Below are 18,044 nucleotides of genomic sequence, written 5' to 3'. Positions count from 1 at the left end.
GGAAGGCAAACCTTGGTGCAGGGAGAGAGAGTTAATTGCTGCAGTGTCAGTGTGTAAGGTGTAATGAGTTACTGTGCTTTGCTATGCGCAACACCACTCCTTTCTCCTTCGTTGGTATATATTCCTTAGACTAATCAAATGTCTTGAAAAAATACAAGCTAGATGTTTTATTGTGAATTTTTTGGAGTATTTTAAAAACTGCTCTTTATGTAGGTCAAAGTGTGATATTTGTGAGGGTGTGTTTTGCTCCACAAGCAATCAGTGCTGACTGCAGCAGCAACACCTTAGTAATACCATAGTCCGACCTATTTTTTAGTAGTAAACTCACACTGTTGTATGTATTTCTGTTTGTAGTGTCCTGTCTCTCCCTCTGAAGAAGAAAAGCTTATTACCATCAAAAGGCCTAAAAGTCCAGCTACAAATGAGTTATCAGACATCAACACCCAAACCAACTGGACTAAGTCTCTCCCACTGCCAACGCCAGAAGAGAAAATGCGACAGCAAGCGCAAGCCGTCCAAACAGATGTGGTTCCTATTAATGTGACTGGTAGGCTTTTAATTTCAGTAATTGCATTACCCTGATGAGGGAGGGCAGAGATGAAAGGGGATCCATACAGTTGGCTAGTCTTTGGACATTCATTTATTCAATGCATGAATTTTAAATTACTTACCACGCCTTTCTATGAAAACCGTTTTACACTTAATAGTCTAAATCTGAACTTAATTAGAAAATATCAAAATACCTTAAAATTGTCATTAATGGAGATAGTTAAAATGTGTGGGCTTGAAACAGCATTAGATATTCACAAAATGCAAGAAGAGGGCTGATAAATAGCAGTGTTTTGCTGTGGACTGCACTGAGGATATGTAATTGAATATCATATTTTATCCAGTGTTGGTGCTATTTTAAGATTTTTTTCTAGGAATTTTATTTAAGGAAGGTTGTCAGGAACTTCTGTGTTCAAAGACTAAATGTTACAAAAATCAAGAAAAAAAGCTCTAGGATCTAATTTTCATCAGCAAGAAAAGTTTTAGGTGTCAAGGAGAGCAGGGTTAGAGCAGCAAAAGTTAATGATGCTGCACCTTTGAGCAATACTCTAGGTGACACTTCACTTACATAACCATAGTCCATATCTTCTTGTTATGAACTGTGTATTAACTCTTCATTTTGAAAATGCTCTTTGATTTGATTTGACAGTTGCAGAACTCTCACTCTGTGGAAGTTAAATTACATTAAAGCCTAATGCTGAATAGATACTTCTTTCTGTGTAAAATAGAATTTCTGTCAAAGATGGAATTATCACTTCAGTTTAATAACCCCTTTTTTTCTGCACGGTATCAAGATTGTCTCTTATTAGTTAATTCAAATAACTGACTGCTTGCCTGCCAAAGCCAGGATGATATTCAATATCCAATTTATTTCAAATGCCATATGGCATGCTCTGACTCCATGCTTACTCTGACAATCAATAGCTTGCAATGTTTGGTTTTGTTTTGAAAGTAAATTAGGTTCTCTTTCCCTTCATGACTACCAATGCTTTTTTCATCTGTATTTTTATAAACTAGTATTTTAATTAGTATTATTTAATAGTATTTAAATGTTCTAGTAGTATAGGATTAGGACAGCTGTTTCAAACATCAGCAAGCTCTGAGAAATCAACAAGAAATTATTCCTTAAATAGCAGAAAGTATTTGAACTAAACAGATGAAGACAACATGAAATCATGAATACTCTATCTCTGGAAGACTAATAGAAGGAAAATACATACAGTACTGAAATGTTACTAGGCCAGTTGGTATTATCTAGGGAATTTAGGGTACAGATGCAGAAGGCCAAGTTATGGGAACAACAGATAATCTGACATAATCAATAAGCTTGAGTAGGGTTTAGATACTGTGACAGCAGGAACACAGTATACTTAGAGAAACAGTAATCTGTTGTTTGATTTAATGATCCTGCATACTGCAAAAGGTATGGGAGAAGTAAACAGATTAAAAGAAAAATTAGGTAAAGGGATGAAAAAGCTCATAGAATTAATTCAGCATCATGTGGAACATTACCTGGTTTGGATAAATTACACTTGTGACTTCAACCTGCATAATTTCATTGGCATAGCAAAGCTTGTGTCCCCTGAATTGATTAGCCAGGACTCAGAAAACTCAGCAATTTTCAACTTTTGTGATAGAAATGGTGCACATGCATATTATATCTCACTTTTCTGGAGTGTGCGATTGAGCACTTACTCCCTTTTAAACATGGTGATTGGAAGAGGTAGAAAGGGAGGGCATTAAAGGAAGACTGCTCTTGCACCATGTGATCTGGTCTCCAGGATCCACCATTCTCCTTCCCTTGAAATAATTGTATTGCTACTGTGAAACAAGGCAAGCTTGTGAGCCACACACAACATGCAGAAAAAGCTGCTGTCCTTGTTCCTTTTAAAAAGTCACAATCTGCTCCCCTCCTCTTCTCTCCCACTCACCGAGTAATTTTGTTTTGTGAAGTTCCTCATGTTACTGCACGAGGCAGGAAAAAAACTGACAAGAAATCCGGTGCCGTTTGTTAAACATAGCACAGGACAAACCATTGAAGATTTTTGTTTTGATTTGGCTTTTTCCTTCACACACTCTTTTTCTTACTCTCCCAGAAGAGAGGTCAAAAAACTTCCATTTTATTACTCCTGGCATGAAATAAAAGGTTAACCTCTGAAGAGGCTGCTGGCAATTGATAATGTTTTCAGCAGTGCATTAGTGGTGATTCTGCTACAAAGGCCTCTCACGTGGCTGTGCAATAAATGCTCCATGAGTTCAGCTTTCAGGGCTCTTTGGTGAACAGATTGCATCTAATACAGTAGTCATAAAAATCTGTTGGATTGCCTGAAGGTGCAGGGGCATTGCATTAGGCTTACAAGCTGCTGACTAGACATCCAGATTTGGAAACAGTTTCGGTCTCAGAGTGCCTGGCCTGAGTTTTATTCTGGAAGGGGTTGGACTGAATTTTTCTGTGGTGGCCAGTCTTTGCATTTACATATCCTGTGGGTTAAAAAATATATATATATATAGATATATATATAATGGTGTCTGTTCTCATGGGCTTTCCAGAACTAACTTTCTTTCCAGATGGAGGAGTCTGGTAATGGTGGAGGTGATCAGTGCCAGGCTGGATCCTGCAAAATATTTCAGCATTTGCTTGAGTCCAGCTTGACTGACTTCAGTGAGATTAAAGTGCATACTTAAATATTTTCTGTGAATCCACGGAAACTGAGTATACTGCATGAGAGAAGTGAATGAAGTATATAATACCTAGATGACTTATTATAAACCTGTAAGAGAAGGTCTTAAATCTGTAAAATGTACTTAGCATTGACATTGATATTTCCTAAAATGAAAAAGATGACAGTGAAGAAAGAAAAAAAGACTGAGACGTTCTGATTTTGCTTGTTGGATTTCACTGAAGTTACTATTTTGAAATTCTGCAGATTTGTATAGTGGCCTTTGTGTATCAAAAGCCATTAAATATGGATTGGTTGAGTTAGCTTTAGGTAGCTCATTTGGAACAAGTTACTGTGGATCATGTGACACAGTAATATTTCTCCATGGCCATCCTGTTTGTGCTGTCTGAGGCTTCATGTAAAAGACTCTCTCCCTGTTTGCACCCTCTGCTTACCACTTACATTTTATTCCAGGGCTTTATTCAAAGCTACATTACAATTTTCTTGTAACGCACCATCTCAGGCATGATTTGAGTGGATAAAGGCCTTTGAGTGGATAAAGATATGTTCAGAGATGCAAAACTTTCTCCTTCAAATCCATTGGGTTTGTATAATGTGGTTAGAATTATTTTTATCATCCTGCAGGACAGGATAACCTAATGTCCTGACTTTTGCCCCATATGGGTTCTAACATCCTAATAGTGGTGCTGCCCAAGACAGTGGATAGTCTGTCTCAATATTTCAGGACTTCTACTAAGCCAGTGGGATCCATAGCTCTCAGTTTTATAGTTTCCATGAGCTTCCCTTCCTCCCTTGATCTGACTTCAGTCAATCCAAAAGTTGGATGAAACTGGTATTTTGTAATTGCAACAATTCCACTCAACAAAAGTGCAGCCCGTGGTCAAGTCTTCGGTCAAACAGAGTCAGAGTCTTTATATTTACAACATGGTACATGAAAATGCTGCATTTTTTCCCTTGCATTTTCACAAATCCACATGCTATACTTCAATATACGACTGTGTCTTTAATTGTTACAGAGGTAATGAGGTTTTCTGTGCTACTTGCACGACACACATCGTAGTGATGTGCAGTCAGCCAGGGGTAATTTTTATGATGTGTTAGTTACCGTGCATTAATCACTTTCTAGAGGTAAATAATTTGGTCATCAGTTTTCAAAAAAAGTATGAAATGGAAAAAAACACGTACAATGTATATCAAGGTTTTCATACCTTTAAGTTTTAAATGGATCTTTTAAAGGATATTGAGCAGTGCTTTAAAGCTACAGGGGGTAGCTGTTAAAGTTTTAGAAGTGGCAGAGAGTTAGCTCATGATCTATAGTGCAATCTTTATCTTTCTGCTAATGAAATGGCCAAATTATAAACCTCTAAACAAAAGTGAATTTCTAAAGAAAAGCTGCTTTATGATAGTGGTGCTTCTGGGTCCCATTATGATACAGCACATGGTCATCATAAGGCTTTGTCTGGCAAAGTGCACTTAGACTTTTTTTTAGCTCTTGGTGTTGTATATTTTTACAATCATCTGTAAAGTTTCAATTTTAAGCAGCTTTCACTCTGAAATATTTATGAGTCCGCAAGATCAGTTTGATCTCTGTGTGCTCCATGGGTCTTATTTGTATTCGTGTTAAAAGATCAACACCAGAAATGCAGCACACTTGACAGGTTCAGAGGAACTCGGAATGAAGAAAAGGGCCTCACGCGAATTAATGATGGAGCTGTACAAAGGCATCGTAATAGCTGTTGCCAATAGCAATGTCTGTTCCTGCATAAACCATTGTGATCTTCCGTTTTCATGAGCAGGTTTGCTTTTTCTGCCGCTCATCACTTAAAAATAAATTAACAAAACCACAGAAAAAGCTATGAAGGACTAAATAAAAGCAGGGATTCTCTTTGCTTATGGAATTAGAGCTGCTCTCGCCAGCTATGAATTGGGCTCAGGAAGTCAAAATTCCTTTTAAAACATGCAGTATTGTGTAATGGATATTTGTGCCTAAAGCCTTACTGTGACAGTGTGCTGTATCTTCCTTCAGTGTAAACCTTCATTGTAGGACCAAGCTAACACCATTTATTAATGCCTTCTTTTCTATTTCTACAACAAAACTAGTGGAAGAAAGTGCATGATGTCAGTGTGCTTGGAAGTAATGTTGCTTTGCTTGTTCTACCATGTATTAGGGGAGAATTTCGACCGCCAGGCCAGCATTCGGCGGTCTCTAATTTACACAGACACGGTGGTAAGACGGCCGAAGAAAGTCAAAAGGAGAAAGACTATTACAGGAATCCCTGACAACATACAAAAGGAGCTAGGTATGGCTCATCAGAACTGTATTCCATCCATTGTTCATTGTCACTGCTTATCATGACTTGACTAATAACATCACCAGTGCTCATGAAACCAAATACAGTCTGATAGCCTATTTCAGTTCCAAATACATGTGTGCCTCCTTGCCACTTCTTGCATTGGGAAGCTGGGACCTTTAATCTGTTGACTTCCATCTGTTAAAGGGAACAGGGTGTTTGGAAAATGGTGTATACTGGTACAATGAAAATCTGCAGGGATGTAAGGTGTCTGGACTTCAATGCTTTCCTTCAGATTTGGTCATCTCTTCCAGGATGTTCACCAAAGCAAAACTGAAGTGGGCAGATGTATTGGCTTGTGAGTAATTACTTAGTGGAGTAAATAAATTCAGGGATGCCTTCCTGAATCTGCCAAGGATCGCATCGAGAGTGAAAAACCTATTGTCCAGTTCAGTTTTGGCAACCTCTTAAGTATCAGCATTACATGATTGGCAGTAACTTACCTGGGTTTATTAGCTATTCCATATATTCTAAAGGAAAGGGAATTTTCCTTTAGAATATATGGAATAGCTAATAAACCCAGGTAAGTCTGGTTTATTAACAAGGAGGACTGCCTGAGGTAGTGTATATGTGACCTGTCTCCTTCCCACTTGGTAGTAGATGTGAGTTCAAAGCTGATGAAGCAATCTGAATTTTGGCAGATCTTTCAGACACTTTTTGCAGAATTATTCGATATAAAATTGTGTTCGTTTATAACTTCAAAGATAAAAGTATTCACCCCCCCTTTTTTTTCCTCTCCGTAGAGGAATATATTTTTAAATAGTCTGGCAGAACTTAATTTTGGTGCTTTACATGTGTTATCATCTCATATATTGATGATTTCAGTAGGTTTTAGTACCTCGCATGTTGTAGCTATTTCATTTTTAATTATATTTTCAGTTCTTGGTTATTTTTCTGGATTTTTCAGAAACAGAAGCAAAAATCTGTGGCTTGTCTGGATGGGTTTGAAATGAGCTAGAGGGTCAGACACAGAGAAAGCCAAGAAACAGACAATTACTTGCAGAGAAGTTTGTGAGTGGAACTGTGCTCCTTCAGCATCTGTAATGAAACAATGCCCTGCCATGGCAATCCTCTGCCTCAGGAAAGCATTTACAGAATGTAAAGGTTACATTTGTGACCACTTCAAAAAGATGTTTCATGCTTGAAAACACAAACTGTAGTTATATTTGGTGGAGTAAACTGATGATGCAGTTGGCATCTATCCTAAAAAGATTTCTTCAATTGATACCTTAAAAGAAGTTTATGACTTTTGCCAGTGTGTTCTCTAAGGGTGACAGGTTTTTACCTTGATTTTCATCTTTCATGTCAGTGCTGAGCACATTTCATGTGGCACTGCTTGAAGGTTTTCCTTGGCTTCTATTTTAAATTGTGGACTGCAGTATCCCACTGTAGTAGCTCTCTCTGCATGGTTCCCTGGCCCCCAGCCTGCAGGCACATAGGGCTTCAGCCATCTGCCTTAGGGCATAAGTTGTCTGAGGAGCTCCATGTTGCTTCCGTGGTGGCTGTATCTCTTCCAGGGAGCAAATTGTATGCCAGGAGAACTCTGTGATGGCAGTATCCATCCTCTTAGCGTATTGGTTTCCATCATGAGACAGAAGGTGCACTAGAAGAGAGTGATAGTGTCTCCATCTTACACCTGGGGAAACCAGACATGCTGCAGTGAAGTGACCTGGCCAGTCAGCCACCAAGGCTGGGAATAGCTGCAAGTCTCTCCCATTCCTGTTCAGTGCACTTTCTGTCTTTTCTCCCCTGTCACTCCCCAAATATTTCTGTAGCAGTCCGTTCCCTATTTCTCTTGCACTGTCCCAAAACAAACAACGAGTTGTTTTAAAACATTCCACAGTTCATTTGATCGGAACAAGTATCCGGACTAAACTCCAAATCAAGCAATTGCATTATGCCTATTGACATTCTCCCTGTGGTTTCAGCTGAATAAATCTCTTTGTTTCTCCCCTAAAGCATTGCTGTGAATGGCTATAATATTTGCACAAAGATTAAAATCCCTTGGTACACTAGAGTTGCTGTGTGCAGGCTAAATAACCAACATATACAGCAGATTCTTGTAACCTCTTGTTTATCCTTCAGAAGGAAGCAGAAACTTGAGAGAACCTCAAAGCTTCAACCAGGCTTGGACTATTTTCATTTCTTGTGAGAGAGCCTGGAAGAACTTTTGTGAGGCCAAGCTGCTGGGGTTCTCCCTTGGCTGCTTTGGGTTCTTTGGAACAGAAGAGGCCAAGCAGAAGAGAAAGCCTGCACTGGCTGCTGGCCTGAACTCAGTGGATGTGGTGCCCTCATAGAACTTAGCCAGACATACTGAAAGGAAACATTAACTTCACCCGTGTGCTCAAAGTATCTTTAACATTCCTGGTTTTTAGCATTGAAATGCTGTTGTGTTTTCACAGGTGTCTTCCAGCTATGAACCAGTCTCTCTGTGTAGACTGGAAAATTCTGCATTAAAAATTCTGCATGAATAAAATGCAACATGATAGATGGGATTCTGAGACACAGTAAGAATGTGAAGTGTCTCCTAGTTTAGAGATGCAGTTACTTTTTGAAGTTGCTTTTTAACTGCAGCACCTTTTCAATACTATTTAGCAGAGTGACACCAAAGTAACAGGAGAAGGCAAAGCATTCTTCTCTCTGCCAAACACAGCAATGAAAAAGAATTAGTTCTGCATACTTCTGAATTACCTTCCTTGTCTTACAGAACATAAATATTACATACATATTTAATGGAGTCAGTGTTGGGTCAAAATGGCAGAAAGAGCAAGAAACTGAGACGTTTTACTTCAAGTGCTCTTGGTTTCTCTGCACTGTTGCCAGTATCCATTGTCTCTAGATGTCTTCTTCAGATGGTACCTTATCAAAAGTACCATCTTTGCAAACCTGTGTTCCTCCCTCAGACAGGATGATTCCCAAAGAGAAGTTTGGTAGAGATGAGCACCTCTCTGGAAGAACCTGTCACTGGCCTTGCTCAATTTTTGGCTCTTGGTTATCATCAGCTCCCTTCACACATTCCAACTCTCCAGATGAAGTAAAGGCAGCAAAATGCTTTCCACCTTTCCATGATCCCTTCTTTGTGTCAGGGCTCTAGGGTCTGGCTCAAACGAACTTTCTTTTTGTGGAAGTTCCAAGTTGCCTGGTTTGTTTTGAGCAGGAGTGTTTCTCCAGAGCTCTGCACCAGTGCAGTCCCAGACACCAGTGGGCAGCTTCTGGTGTCCCAGACTCCTTCCCTGTCTTCAGGAGGAGCAGCTCTCAGACCTGACTATCAGTTCCACCACAGTTCCCAATAAACATACCTCACCAAAACAAGGGACAGGAAAACATCTTCAACTTTTCCGCCTTTTTATTCCTCCTTCTTCTGACAGGCATTTTGGTGGGGTTTTTTTTATTTGCACAGAAAGATTCTGTCCTCTCGGTTTCCAAAAATGTCTTCTAATTTTATGCTTTGTGTGTACTTATTTGGATTATTTAAATCCTTTTTTTCTATCTTACAGATCCATTCCTTTTTTCACATCTTAGAGATTCAATTAATAGTCTTTTTGGTTCTGTGATTTTCTTGCCCCATGTACTTTTTTCCCCCTTCTTGACCTAAAGGTTCAAAGGGTCAGAATGACCACATACAGTTTTTAGAGCTTATTTTCCTACCTCACCTTTTCAGTAGCTCACTCTCACCTGTAGTATCTCGTGACTGTCCTAGGGATGGAAACGACTGACACTTCAACTGTCAGTCCTTCATTTGCTTTCTTGCTGTGCAGCTCAGACCCCTGGTGGTACCAGTTGGTGTCTCAGGTATCATTTGGGACTGTTGAAACTCTCTGTTTACATGCCTGAGAGGAAGCAATTCCATCTCAGCAACATGGGGGCAAATGTGTCCTTCTGATCTTTGGAAACTCAGCTGTTCTATTAAAAACGCCTCTTAATTGATGCTCTTCTCCAGTTAGTTCCCTTCAGGGCTAGCAGTCACTCAAGTTACAGGTCCCATGGGTAAGAAAAGTCCCAGATACCCATTGGTCCTACAGAAATACCACACAGATACCCAGCTGTTCAAGCCAAGTAATTCTACACCTGCTTCTGTTTGGAACTTTAGCAGTCTTTGGAGAGAATTTCTCTGTTTCAAAGTTATTGCGCCTTTTGACTAACACTGGGTTTCTACCTGTAGTTTTTCACAATTGTACATTTCCAGCACTATCCATTTATAGATCAGGTGTTAGAAAGCAAGTATATTCTGCTTTTGGTACTGGGAGGATGAAAAACACAGATGCCAAGAATATAGACTTCACCAGAGGCTGTTAGGTTAGAGAAATGAACAGAATCAAGAAAACTTGAATTCCTGATATTTACATCAGACTATTCCCTCTCAGGGTGGCAGTGATATGTGCAAGTATTTAGGATTTTTTTTTAGCTGGCAGTACTGAAAAGTTTCACAGGATTCACTGCAATATTTTTCTTCCCCTCTGATGAGAGATTACAGGTGCTTCATGGAACACAGTGAAAATTCCTTAAAATTGCTGTAAGCCCAGTGTACTTGTCTGTTTCTTTTTTGAGTGTCTGTTAAAATCACTGGGTTTCTAATTGCTGGGGTAAAACAAAATAAGAATCTCTGGGGTTTATTTGTAGCACTAAACTGCACAGTGACTTAGCCAGTTTACCAGGTTTGCAGCAGGATTGCTAGGTGGGGCATGAGGAGGCAGTGAGAGCAACACACCTTAGGAATGTGCCTGTGGCATAAGAGACAAGTGCTTACATTAGAAATGGTTAGTCAGAAGGTAAAAGAGACTAATTCTTTGTTCTCCTTGAAACAGGCATCTGCTTTGTGACACCAACACACACACTGTTTATCTTTTCAAACCCTCAGTTTTCCGTGCTCATTTCAATGCAGAGGACCTTTCATGTGATTCTCCGCAACAAGCTGCTGGTGCCACCAGATCAGCTGGAGTCACAGCAGGGCTGCTAGTAGCTAGGCCCCAGGGATTATATACAGACACACTTTCTTCCCCATCAAATTTGCCAAATTTGTCATTCTCAGTCCCTGTCCTCTCTAACGAGCAACACCAGTGACCACCAGAGTCCACAGAGTGGGTGTTCTTTACTAGCTGCTGGAGCCTGCACTAAACATGCACACAAGTGAAGAGAATTTGCCCTAATTAGGAGAGATTTGCAGCATAGTAGGGTAATGAAAAGGAAAAGAGCATAGATACAGGTCTGCTGTGGTGGACATAGCACTGTCTGCAGTGCTGCTGGACACAGGATAATGCAAAAGGCAGACAGGACAATTGTTGCTTTCAGCCACATCTATCATGCACCCAGTTTGCAGCTACTTCTGACTTCATAATGATCAGCATCTGTAACCTGATGTCTGGTTATGCAGCATTTTTTGCTGCTGTCTGCTCACACATTGTCCCTGTAACTAGATGGACTTACAGATGGTATTCTTTAAAAGATCTGATTCTGTTCAAGGATTTTGGTGTTGCAGATATCTTCTATCTTCTGACTCCTATTTGTTTAAGTATTAGGTGTTTCCTGACAAACCTAGCATTCTCAGTGTACTTACTCAGAGGTTTGAGCTGTCCCTTAGAATGGGATTGTCTTCTAGCTGTAGTACCAACAAAGATTTTAAGGGGTTTTGAAAATCCTTATTTACCAGTATTACTCTGGAAGTGAGTGAGTGTTTTACGGTGCATTTGTAAATTGCAAATAAAATACTCCTTGCTACCCTCCTCTGAATTTCACCAAAATCATAAACATCTCAGCATTTTACCAGTATACCTGAGTCTTAAATGTTCCTCTGGTTGGTTTTTTGAACCATTTTCCCTGCAGATTTCTGTTGTCCCTCTTCATAAAACAGAACTATAAAAAGAGTAAATCCTCACAGCTTTGCATGAGATTGTGCATACATGTAAAGCCAAAACCAAAGCTGATAGAGTTTTTCTAAAAAAAAACCACCGAAATTTAAAACCTCAAAGTTATGTTCCTGTAATAGTAACAAGTATGCAAAATTCCTTTCCTGACCATAGCCCATTGAAGGATGTAGCCCTGTAGTTTATATGTCTGAAGCTGGGCTGTCTTGCCCTCCATAATCCTGTGTTCATTTGGGCTCTGAATCGTTCTGACTAGAAGAGGCCAGTCTTCACACCAGTGCAAAGACTTGCCCTGATGGGCTTCCCTGCAGTTTTGAGGTTGGGAACATTTGCTGCTGTTGAGTCAATTTATGCAGTTTCCCAGAGCATATTAGGTTGGACCATAAATGACATCTGTTCTGGTAACAAGCCTGGGGTAAGCACTGGTTCTCAGCAGCATCCTGCAGCTGGTTGTTGATGCTGCCCTGTTTTTAGTGTCCTGCTCTGGCTGGGACAGCCAGCAGTGCCCATTGTTGTTCTGTTGGGGTGTGTCCCAAGGGAAGGGGCAAGAGCTGCTGCACCAGGCATTTTCAGTATAGCTATCAGTGGCCTCCTCTATTCTGTGGCCTCTTTTATTCAGTGCCATTAATTTTTTTTCAGATACCACTGTGCATTTACCATGAACTGTATGTCCCAATAAATGATTCTAACTCTCCTTGTCTTGGAAGGAGAAGGTGAGGTTAGCAAGTCCAGCACTTCACCATTTACCTTCTCTAGCAGTAACATTTTGAACAGACATAAAACACCCATCTGCATTACACTACTTGTGAAAGAGGGTGCATTTAGCTTCGTCTGTGCGTACAGTACAGACATACCACATACAAATGCTCTCAACCACAGGTCAGTGTGTGACAGTATTAGACACTTGCTGTAGTGCTGACAGCTTCATTCTCCACCAGCACAATCTTTTTGTCTCATCTGCAAGCGTGTTTGTCTGCGTGTGTGGTGTTTCACAGTGGCAGGAGAAGAAAAATACCCCATCTCTTTGGTTATGTACATATCTTGGCATGCAGATTTTTGTTACCAGATATTTTTAATTGACCAGCAGTTAAAATTGGTTATGTGATGGTTGCAGAATGTCTATTTTGATGTTCTTCTCTGTCTTAATCAAAGGGGGTGCACTGATTCTACAGGAAAAAAATATACCTGGAAAGGATAATTATTTTTCTTACTGTACAGTTAATAACTGTATACAGAATATGCAAATCCCTCTCTTGGTTGGCTGCAGTAGTCCATCTGTTCCGACAGTATCTCATATTAGATTATCCAAGACATTTGCCAGCATCTGAGTATCTAGCTTTGCAGCAAAACTCTAGCAGAAGCAGAAAGAGGCTGCATTTTTATGAGAGCAAGAGAATTTTCACAAAGAAGCTAACTAGGCTTCAAGCTGCTGAAAGACTACTTACATGCCTGAGGAAAAGAAGTAAACAATCTTTTTTGTGTGTGCTGCTTTAACTGTAGCCTTTTCAGAGCCCTCTTTTCCTTACCCTAAATGCCTCTTTTGCCTGCCAAGAATGAGGATGATTAAATGTCCTTTAAGTGGTGTTTTTAAAGCTGCATGATAAGAATACGTATCCTCCCAATGGAGTTTCATATAGTAAATATGAAAGGAGAACATTCCTTTCAGGCATGCTACTTTATTGCTCCTGAGACTCGCTAAGGCAGAGACTTGAAATAACCAGTTCTCCCCCACAGTGACATATGTGTAGCGTCCTTACCAGCATCTCCAGAAGCATGCCTGCCTCTCTCTTGCTATTTATACAGCAATGCAACTGAATTCAAAAGCAACAGCTCTACACAGGCTAATTTTAAAGCAGTCCTTTGGTTTGTGATTTTAAAAGGCAGCTACCAATAAAACTGTAAATTTAAAAGAGCCCTTTAATAGAATCCTTTCTACTGACCCAGTGATAACTATATATTGAACTAAAACTGATTTTTCATTGTCTTCAGAGTTGGGGGTGGGGGGAATTATGTCAATATGTGATCATTCCTTCTTGATTATTTTTTTGGTGCTGAGGATAAGAAACCATCAATACCAGCTGTTTCTTTTCCCCACTTCTTAGTGTTTTTCTTTTATGATAAATAGAAAGTAGTTGTATGGAGAAATGTTATCTGATGGTTTTCTTTGCAGTGTGGGATAATGCTTATTTGGATGCTGTTACAGCCTATGTATTTCTTGTGGTAAAGCAGTGCATGTTTCTATGTGTTAGCATTCTTTCAGACAAACTGCAGGACTTGGAGAGCTATCTGTGTCTCCTGAAATATATTTTTCTGAAGTGTAGTGCTTGTAAAAAGTAGATCCTTTTATTCATATTAGTCTCCAGATTTCCTTCCCCTTTTCTTTATTACATGAGGCATTAGCATGGGAACACACTTCACGTTTCTCAGGCTTTTGTCTGTTCCTGCTGCGTTGCCTACTGGAAGTCAAACAGTACTGCTTGGTTTCTGACACAACTGATTACTATGGAAATTATTACCATGTCATAAACAGAGGATTTCATGTGTCGAATGTGCGGCAGGAACACAGACGATTCTGTAAGCAGAAGGTTCCTGATAATAAGGAAAAAGGGAAGAGAAATGCAGAAAACAGATGATGCCTCTGCAAAATCCATTGTTGCAGATTCTTCTTCAGAAGGCATAAACCTGCAGGAGCCTGGGGATCAAGCAGTTTGCTGGGTTGCTGTATTTTTTTAAATGAGTGAGAAGATAAATGTGAATTTGTGCTTCAGGAAATAATTATTTTGTTTTGACTCCAGCAGTTGGTACTGGCCAAAGTGATTTCCGAGGGCATTCGATGTATGTCCCAGATCACTGTTCCACGCTAGGGAGACTAGACAGCTATCGCTCCGCTATGCAGCGCTCTGAAACCAAGGACACCAGCTGCCAGACCGAGGAAGTTAAAGTTGTGCCCCCTTCCATGAGAAGAATACGAGCACAGAAAGGACAAGGCATTGCAGCCCAGATGTCTCAGTTCTCCAGCTCATCTGGAAACATGTCGGTGATGAGTGATTCTGCTGCAGTTATATTTGCTTCTCGCCAAAATAACGACATAGGTTTTCACAGCTTGCCTCGGGTTGGTGCGAGAGTGTCTCTGCAGTCCCTAGATCAGACACAGAGCATGATGTCAAGGCAGACAGAAGACATTGCTGGCACTTTACCCCACCAGATAAGTAAATTGCAAGTGGATGATAGTGTTGTGCATCTGAGGAGTAATCCCACAGTGGGGACCCCGTCAAGGCCAAAGTCCCAAGAGGTGAGAAGCTGTGATAGCGAGAAGTCCTCAAGCCCAGCATGCGTGGTCTCTCCTCATGCCACTTACTCAACAAGCATCATACCCAATGCAACACTGTCATCCTCCTCGGAAGTTATCCTTATTCATGCTGCGCAGAGTGTTGGATCATTGGATAGTAAAATGTCCAGCTCCACTGCCTTTCCAAATCCAAGAGACAATCCTGCTGCCGGCAGTGCAGTAAGTGGGAAAGAAGATCACCATTCTTCAAGTGGTAACTGGAGTGAGAGTAGCTCCACACGTCACTCACAGACTTCAGATACCATCCCATCTAACACTGTCATGATGCTTTCTCTTGGTGACTCTGCTGTCTCTCTAAGCACTCCTGGGAATGCAGAGGCTGGGTCTCAGAGCATGGGCTACAGCTGTAGGAACACTGCTGCTTTAGCAAGCCCTTCCCAGGACAGTGACGGTCGGAGCGAATCCAGCTATTCTGGGGAGCGAGCACCGGCAGCGAGCACGGAGCATTGGCTGTACAAGTCTCCAGAGAGCAGCGAGACCCCTTCGCGCAAGGTGGTTTGTACGACACCAGGCTGTGCCTCGCCCGGTAGCAACCTGAGCAGCAGTAGCCTGGAGAGGACATCAGTCAGGGATGATTCTACTTCCCTGTATTCTGTGGACCACGATGGCTACTACGGCTCCATGCATATGGAGTCTGGACTGAAGGCAGACATGCCATGCAACAGTACTAATGGTTTTGAGAACCCCAGAGACAGCGTGGTAAATGTCTTTGAAGGAAAGGAGAAGAAATATCAGGATGACCATGCAGGCCAAGGTGACAAATCCCTTGCAAGAAACATCTCACTGAAAAAGGCAAAGAAGCCACCTTTGCCACCATCCAGAACAGACTCACTCAGAAGGATGCCTAAGAAAAAAGCCCAATCCAATGGGCAGATACTTGATGAAACCCTCATTGCCACTCTGCAGCATTCTTTGCAGCTGAATCTCAAGTGCAAAAATGGCAGCTCCCCTTCCCAGAGCCCCTGCAGTGATTATGAGGATCCCTGGGTGTTGCGCTCCCGCAGCCAAAGCTCGGTCAGTGCGAGCAGCAGCATGATGTCCACCACTGCTCCAAACCTGTACTCCATCTGCACAGTCACTCCCTCCCAGAGTGAAACAAGTAGCATAAAGTCGGAGTATGCTGACCAGTGGGGTTACTACAGCGACTATGCCGCGGTGGCAGATGACCAGGTGAAATCTCCAGTGACCCATTCTGCCAGTACTTCATCTGCTCTCAGCGATTACAGCATCAGCCACTTCAGCGATGGCTCAAGGGCTTCTGTGCCACAAGTGCCCAGTGGACTGGCCAAACCAAAGAGTGCTTCTCCGGAGAAATCCCACCGAGTCACATCGCCATCGAGTGGGTACTCCAGCCAGTCCAACACACCCACTGCGCTTACTCCAGTGCCTGTACTTGTAAAGTCTGCATCATCAGGAAATGGGAAATCCAAGCTGAAGCCTAAAGTGCCTGAAAGGAAGTCCTCTCTTCTGTCTTCAGTCTCTATGTCTTCGTCATCCACTTCTCTTTCATCAAATACATCTACTGAAGGGAGTGTGAGTGTGAAGAAACTGGACCCTGCCCTGAGCCCTCCTGTGGATTCTGGTGCACCTCCTCCACCACCTCCTCTTCCAACATCTCAACATTGCCCTGAACTTTCTCCTCCTCCTCCACCTCCTCCAGCAGAAGTAACAGATCTGTCACCATTGTCGACCTCTCCCACGTTCCCCCCTCCTCCGCCAGAAGCCAGTGTAAGTTCTACCTTTGCTCAGACTGTGCCATGGTTTCCGCAAGAAGCCTCCATCAGTTCCTTCTCTTCCCCTGTTCCTCCTCCTCCTTCTTGCCCCTTGGCTGTCCCGCCACCAGCACCACCACTTGATCCCAAAATAACAAAAGGTGCAGCAATACACCCTCAGTATTCTTTTAAGAAACGCAACCAGGAGGATTCTTGCTACAGTCCAGTGAAACAGCCACTCAACAAGCAAGATTCAAGACCTGTGATGCCATTAGTAACCACCAAAGCACTGCAAATGGTGCAGTTGAGGTCTGTGAAAAAATCGATGGAAGGTGAATCATCAACTGAATCTGCTTCTGAAACCACCTCTCAGGAAAAGGGTACTGTAAACTCATCATCACAGTCTTTGCTAAAGCCATCTCTCTCACTAAAACTCAGTACCAGCTTAGGTGATGAGGAAATGAAAACTCAAAGCACCTCATTTAAAAATGCAGTTCAAACACTGTCTCGGGGTTCTCCTCTCATTCTCTCTGATAACACACCTGTGCTTGACAGTGATCAAAAGCCTGTGAGTGCAGTAGATGTAAAGAAATCTTCTGAAGCTGATGCTCTGGGGTCAGCCACTGATGACACACCTGAGTCCTCAGTGCAGAGTGAAGACCTCCCTTCTGCCATGTCACTTCAGGGGTCACCAGCATCTCCTGACAAGACTCAGGGTGTATTGCCAAGCAAGAAACCACCTCCTATTTCAAAGAAACCCAAACTGTTCCTTCTGGTACCACCTCCACAGTTAGACCTTACAGTGGAGAAAGCAGCTGAAGTGAGTGATACTGCCAGAAGCCCAACTAAGAGAGACGCCGTGCTTGCACACTCTGAGGAGGCGAGAAATCGTCTTACAGATGGACTCGGTTCTAGCGAGATGGACTCTGGCAGCCTGGTTCCTGAGGGAGGAGCTGCTGGATTCACCTTCTCTGAGACAGTGGGAGCGAATGCCTTTGTGGTACAGCCTGCTGCATCACCAGTTCAAGAAGAACCCAGGCAGGAGGAGCAGTCTGCTTTTGATGAAGGAAGCAGTTCAGGCAGCAGCCAAGACAGTGGCAGTAACACTGACGGGCACCTATCTCAAGAGAACGAAAGTGGTGAGTCTCTTTTCTCTGACTAAATCAGATGCAGCAGTAGCTATTTTTAAGAAGGTGGGGAGTGAGAACAGCCATCCTAGCATTGAGGTGGCATTCTTGAGAGGGCAGAACCTCTTGTGATTGTTACAAATAAAAAAAGAAAGTTGCAGGGATCTGATTAATACTGTATGACATTTCATACAATTCCTTTCTGATTTCTCATTGTTGCAGACATGGAAAGAAAATGCTTTATTTAACTATGCTAGTATTAAAGCCTGCTAGGAAAGCAGTTGTTAAGACTGGTTTTGCATTTTAGTGGAAACCTTACAAATTTTCTTTTGTTACTGTTCTCTGCCTGTTATGGTGAGCAAGCACAGGCATGTTATTTCATGCACTGCAGCTCCCTAAGCAAGTGCTGGTCTG

The 18,044-nt window shown here is 41.8% G+C and overlaps 1 protein-coding gene across 9 annotated transcripts in view; it reads left to right on the top strand.

The window, feature by feature from the left end:
- Positions 1-18,044, top strand: part of NHSL1 (NHS like 1) — a 176,466-nt gene that overhangs the window by 152,023 nt on the left and 6,399 nt on the right. For 5 of the 9 annotated variants that reach the window (XM_039707439.1, XM_039707443.1, XM_039707446.1 and 2 more), the window contains exons 4-6: positions 355-547; positions 5,399-5,530; positions 14,238-17,642. In XM_039707439.1, coding sequence (XP_039563373.1) covers positions 355-547; positions 5,399-5,530; positions 14,238-17,642 — 3,730 coding nt within the window. The remainder of the gene's footprint in view (positions 1-354; positions 548-5,398; positions 5,531-14,237; positions 17,643-18,044) is intronic. The other 4 variants (XM_039707441.1, XM_039707444.1, XM_039707440.1 and 1 more) reach the window with 3 other exon arrangements.

Source organism: Passer montanus, unplaced genomic scaffold (genome assembly GCF_014805655.1).
Source record: "Passer montanus isolate IOZ18808 unplaced genomic scaffold, ASM1480565v1 scaffold2, whole genome shotgun sequence".
Classification (NCBI taxonomy): Eukaryota; Metazoa; Chordata; class Aves; order Passeriformes; family Passeridae; genus Passer; species Passer montanus.
Note: the sequence above shows the minus strand (reverse complement) of the source record. Positions and strands in the feature narration are given on the sequence as shown.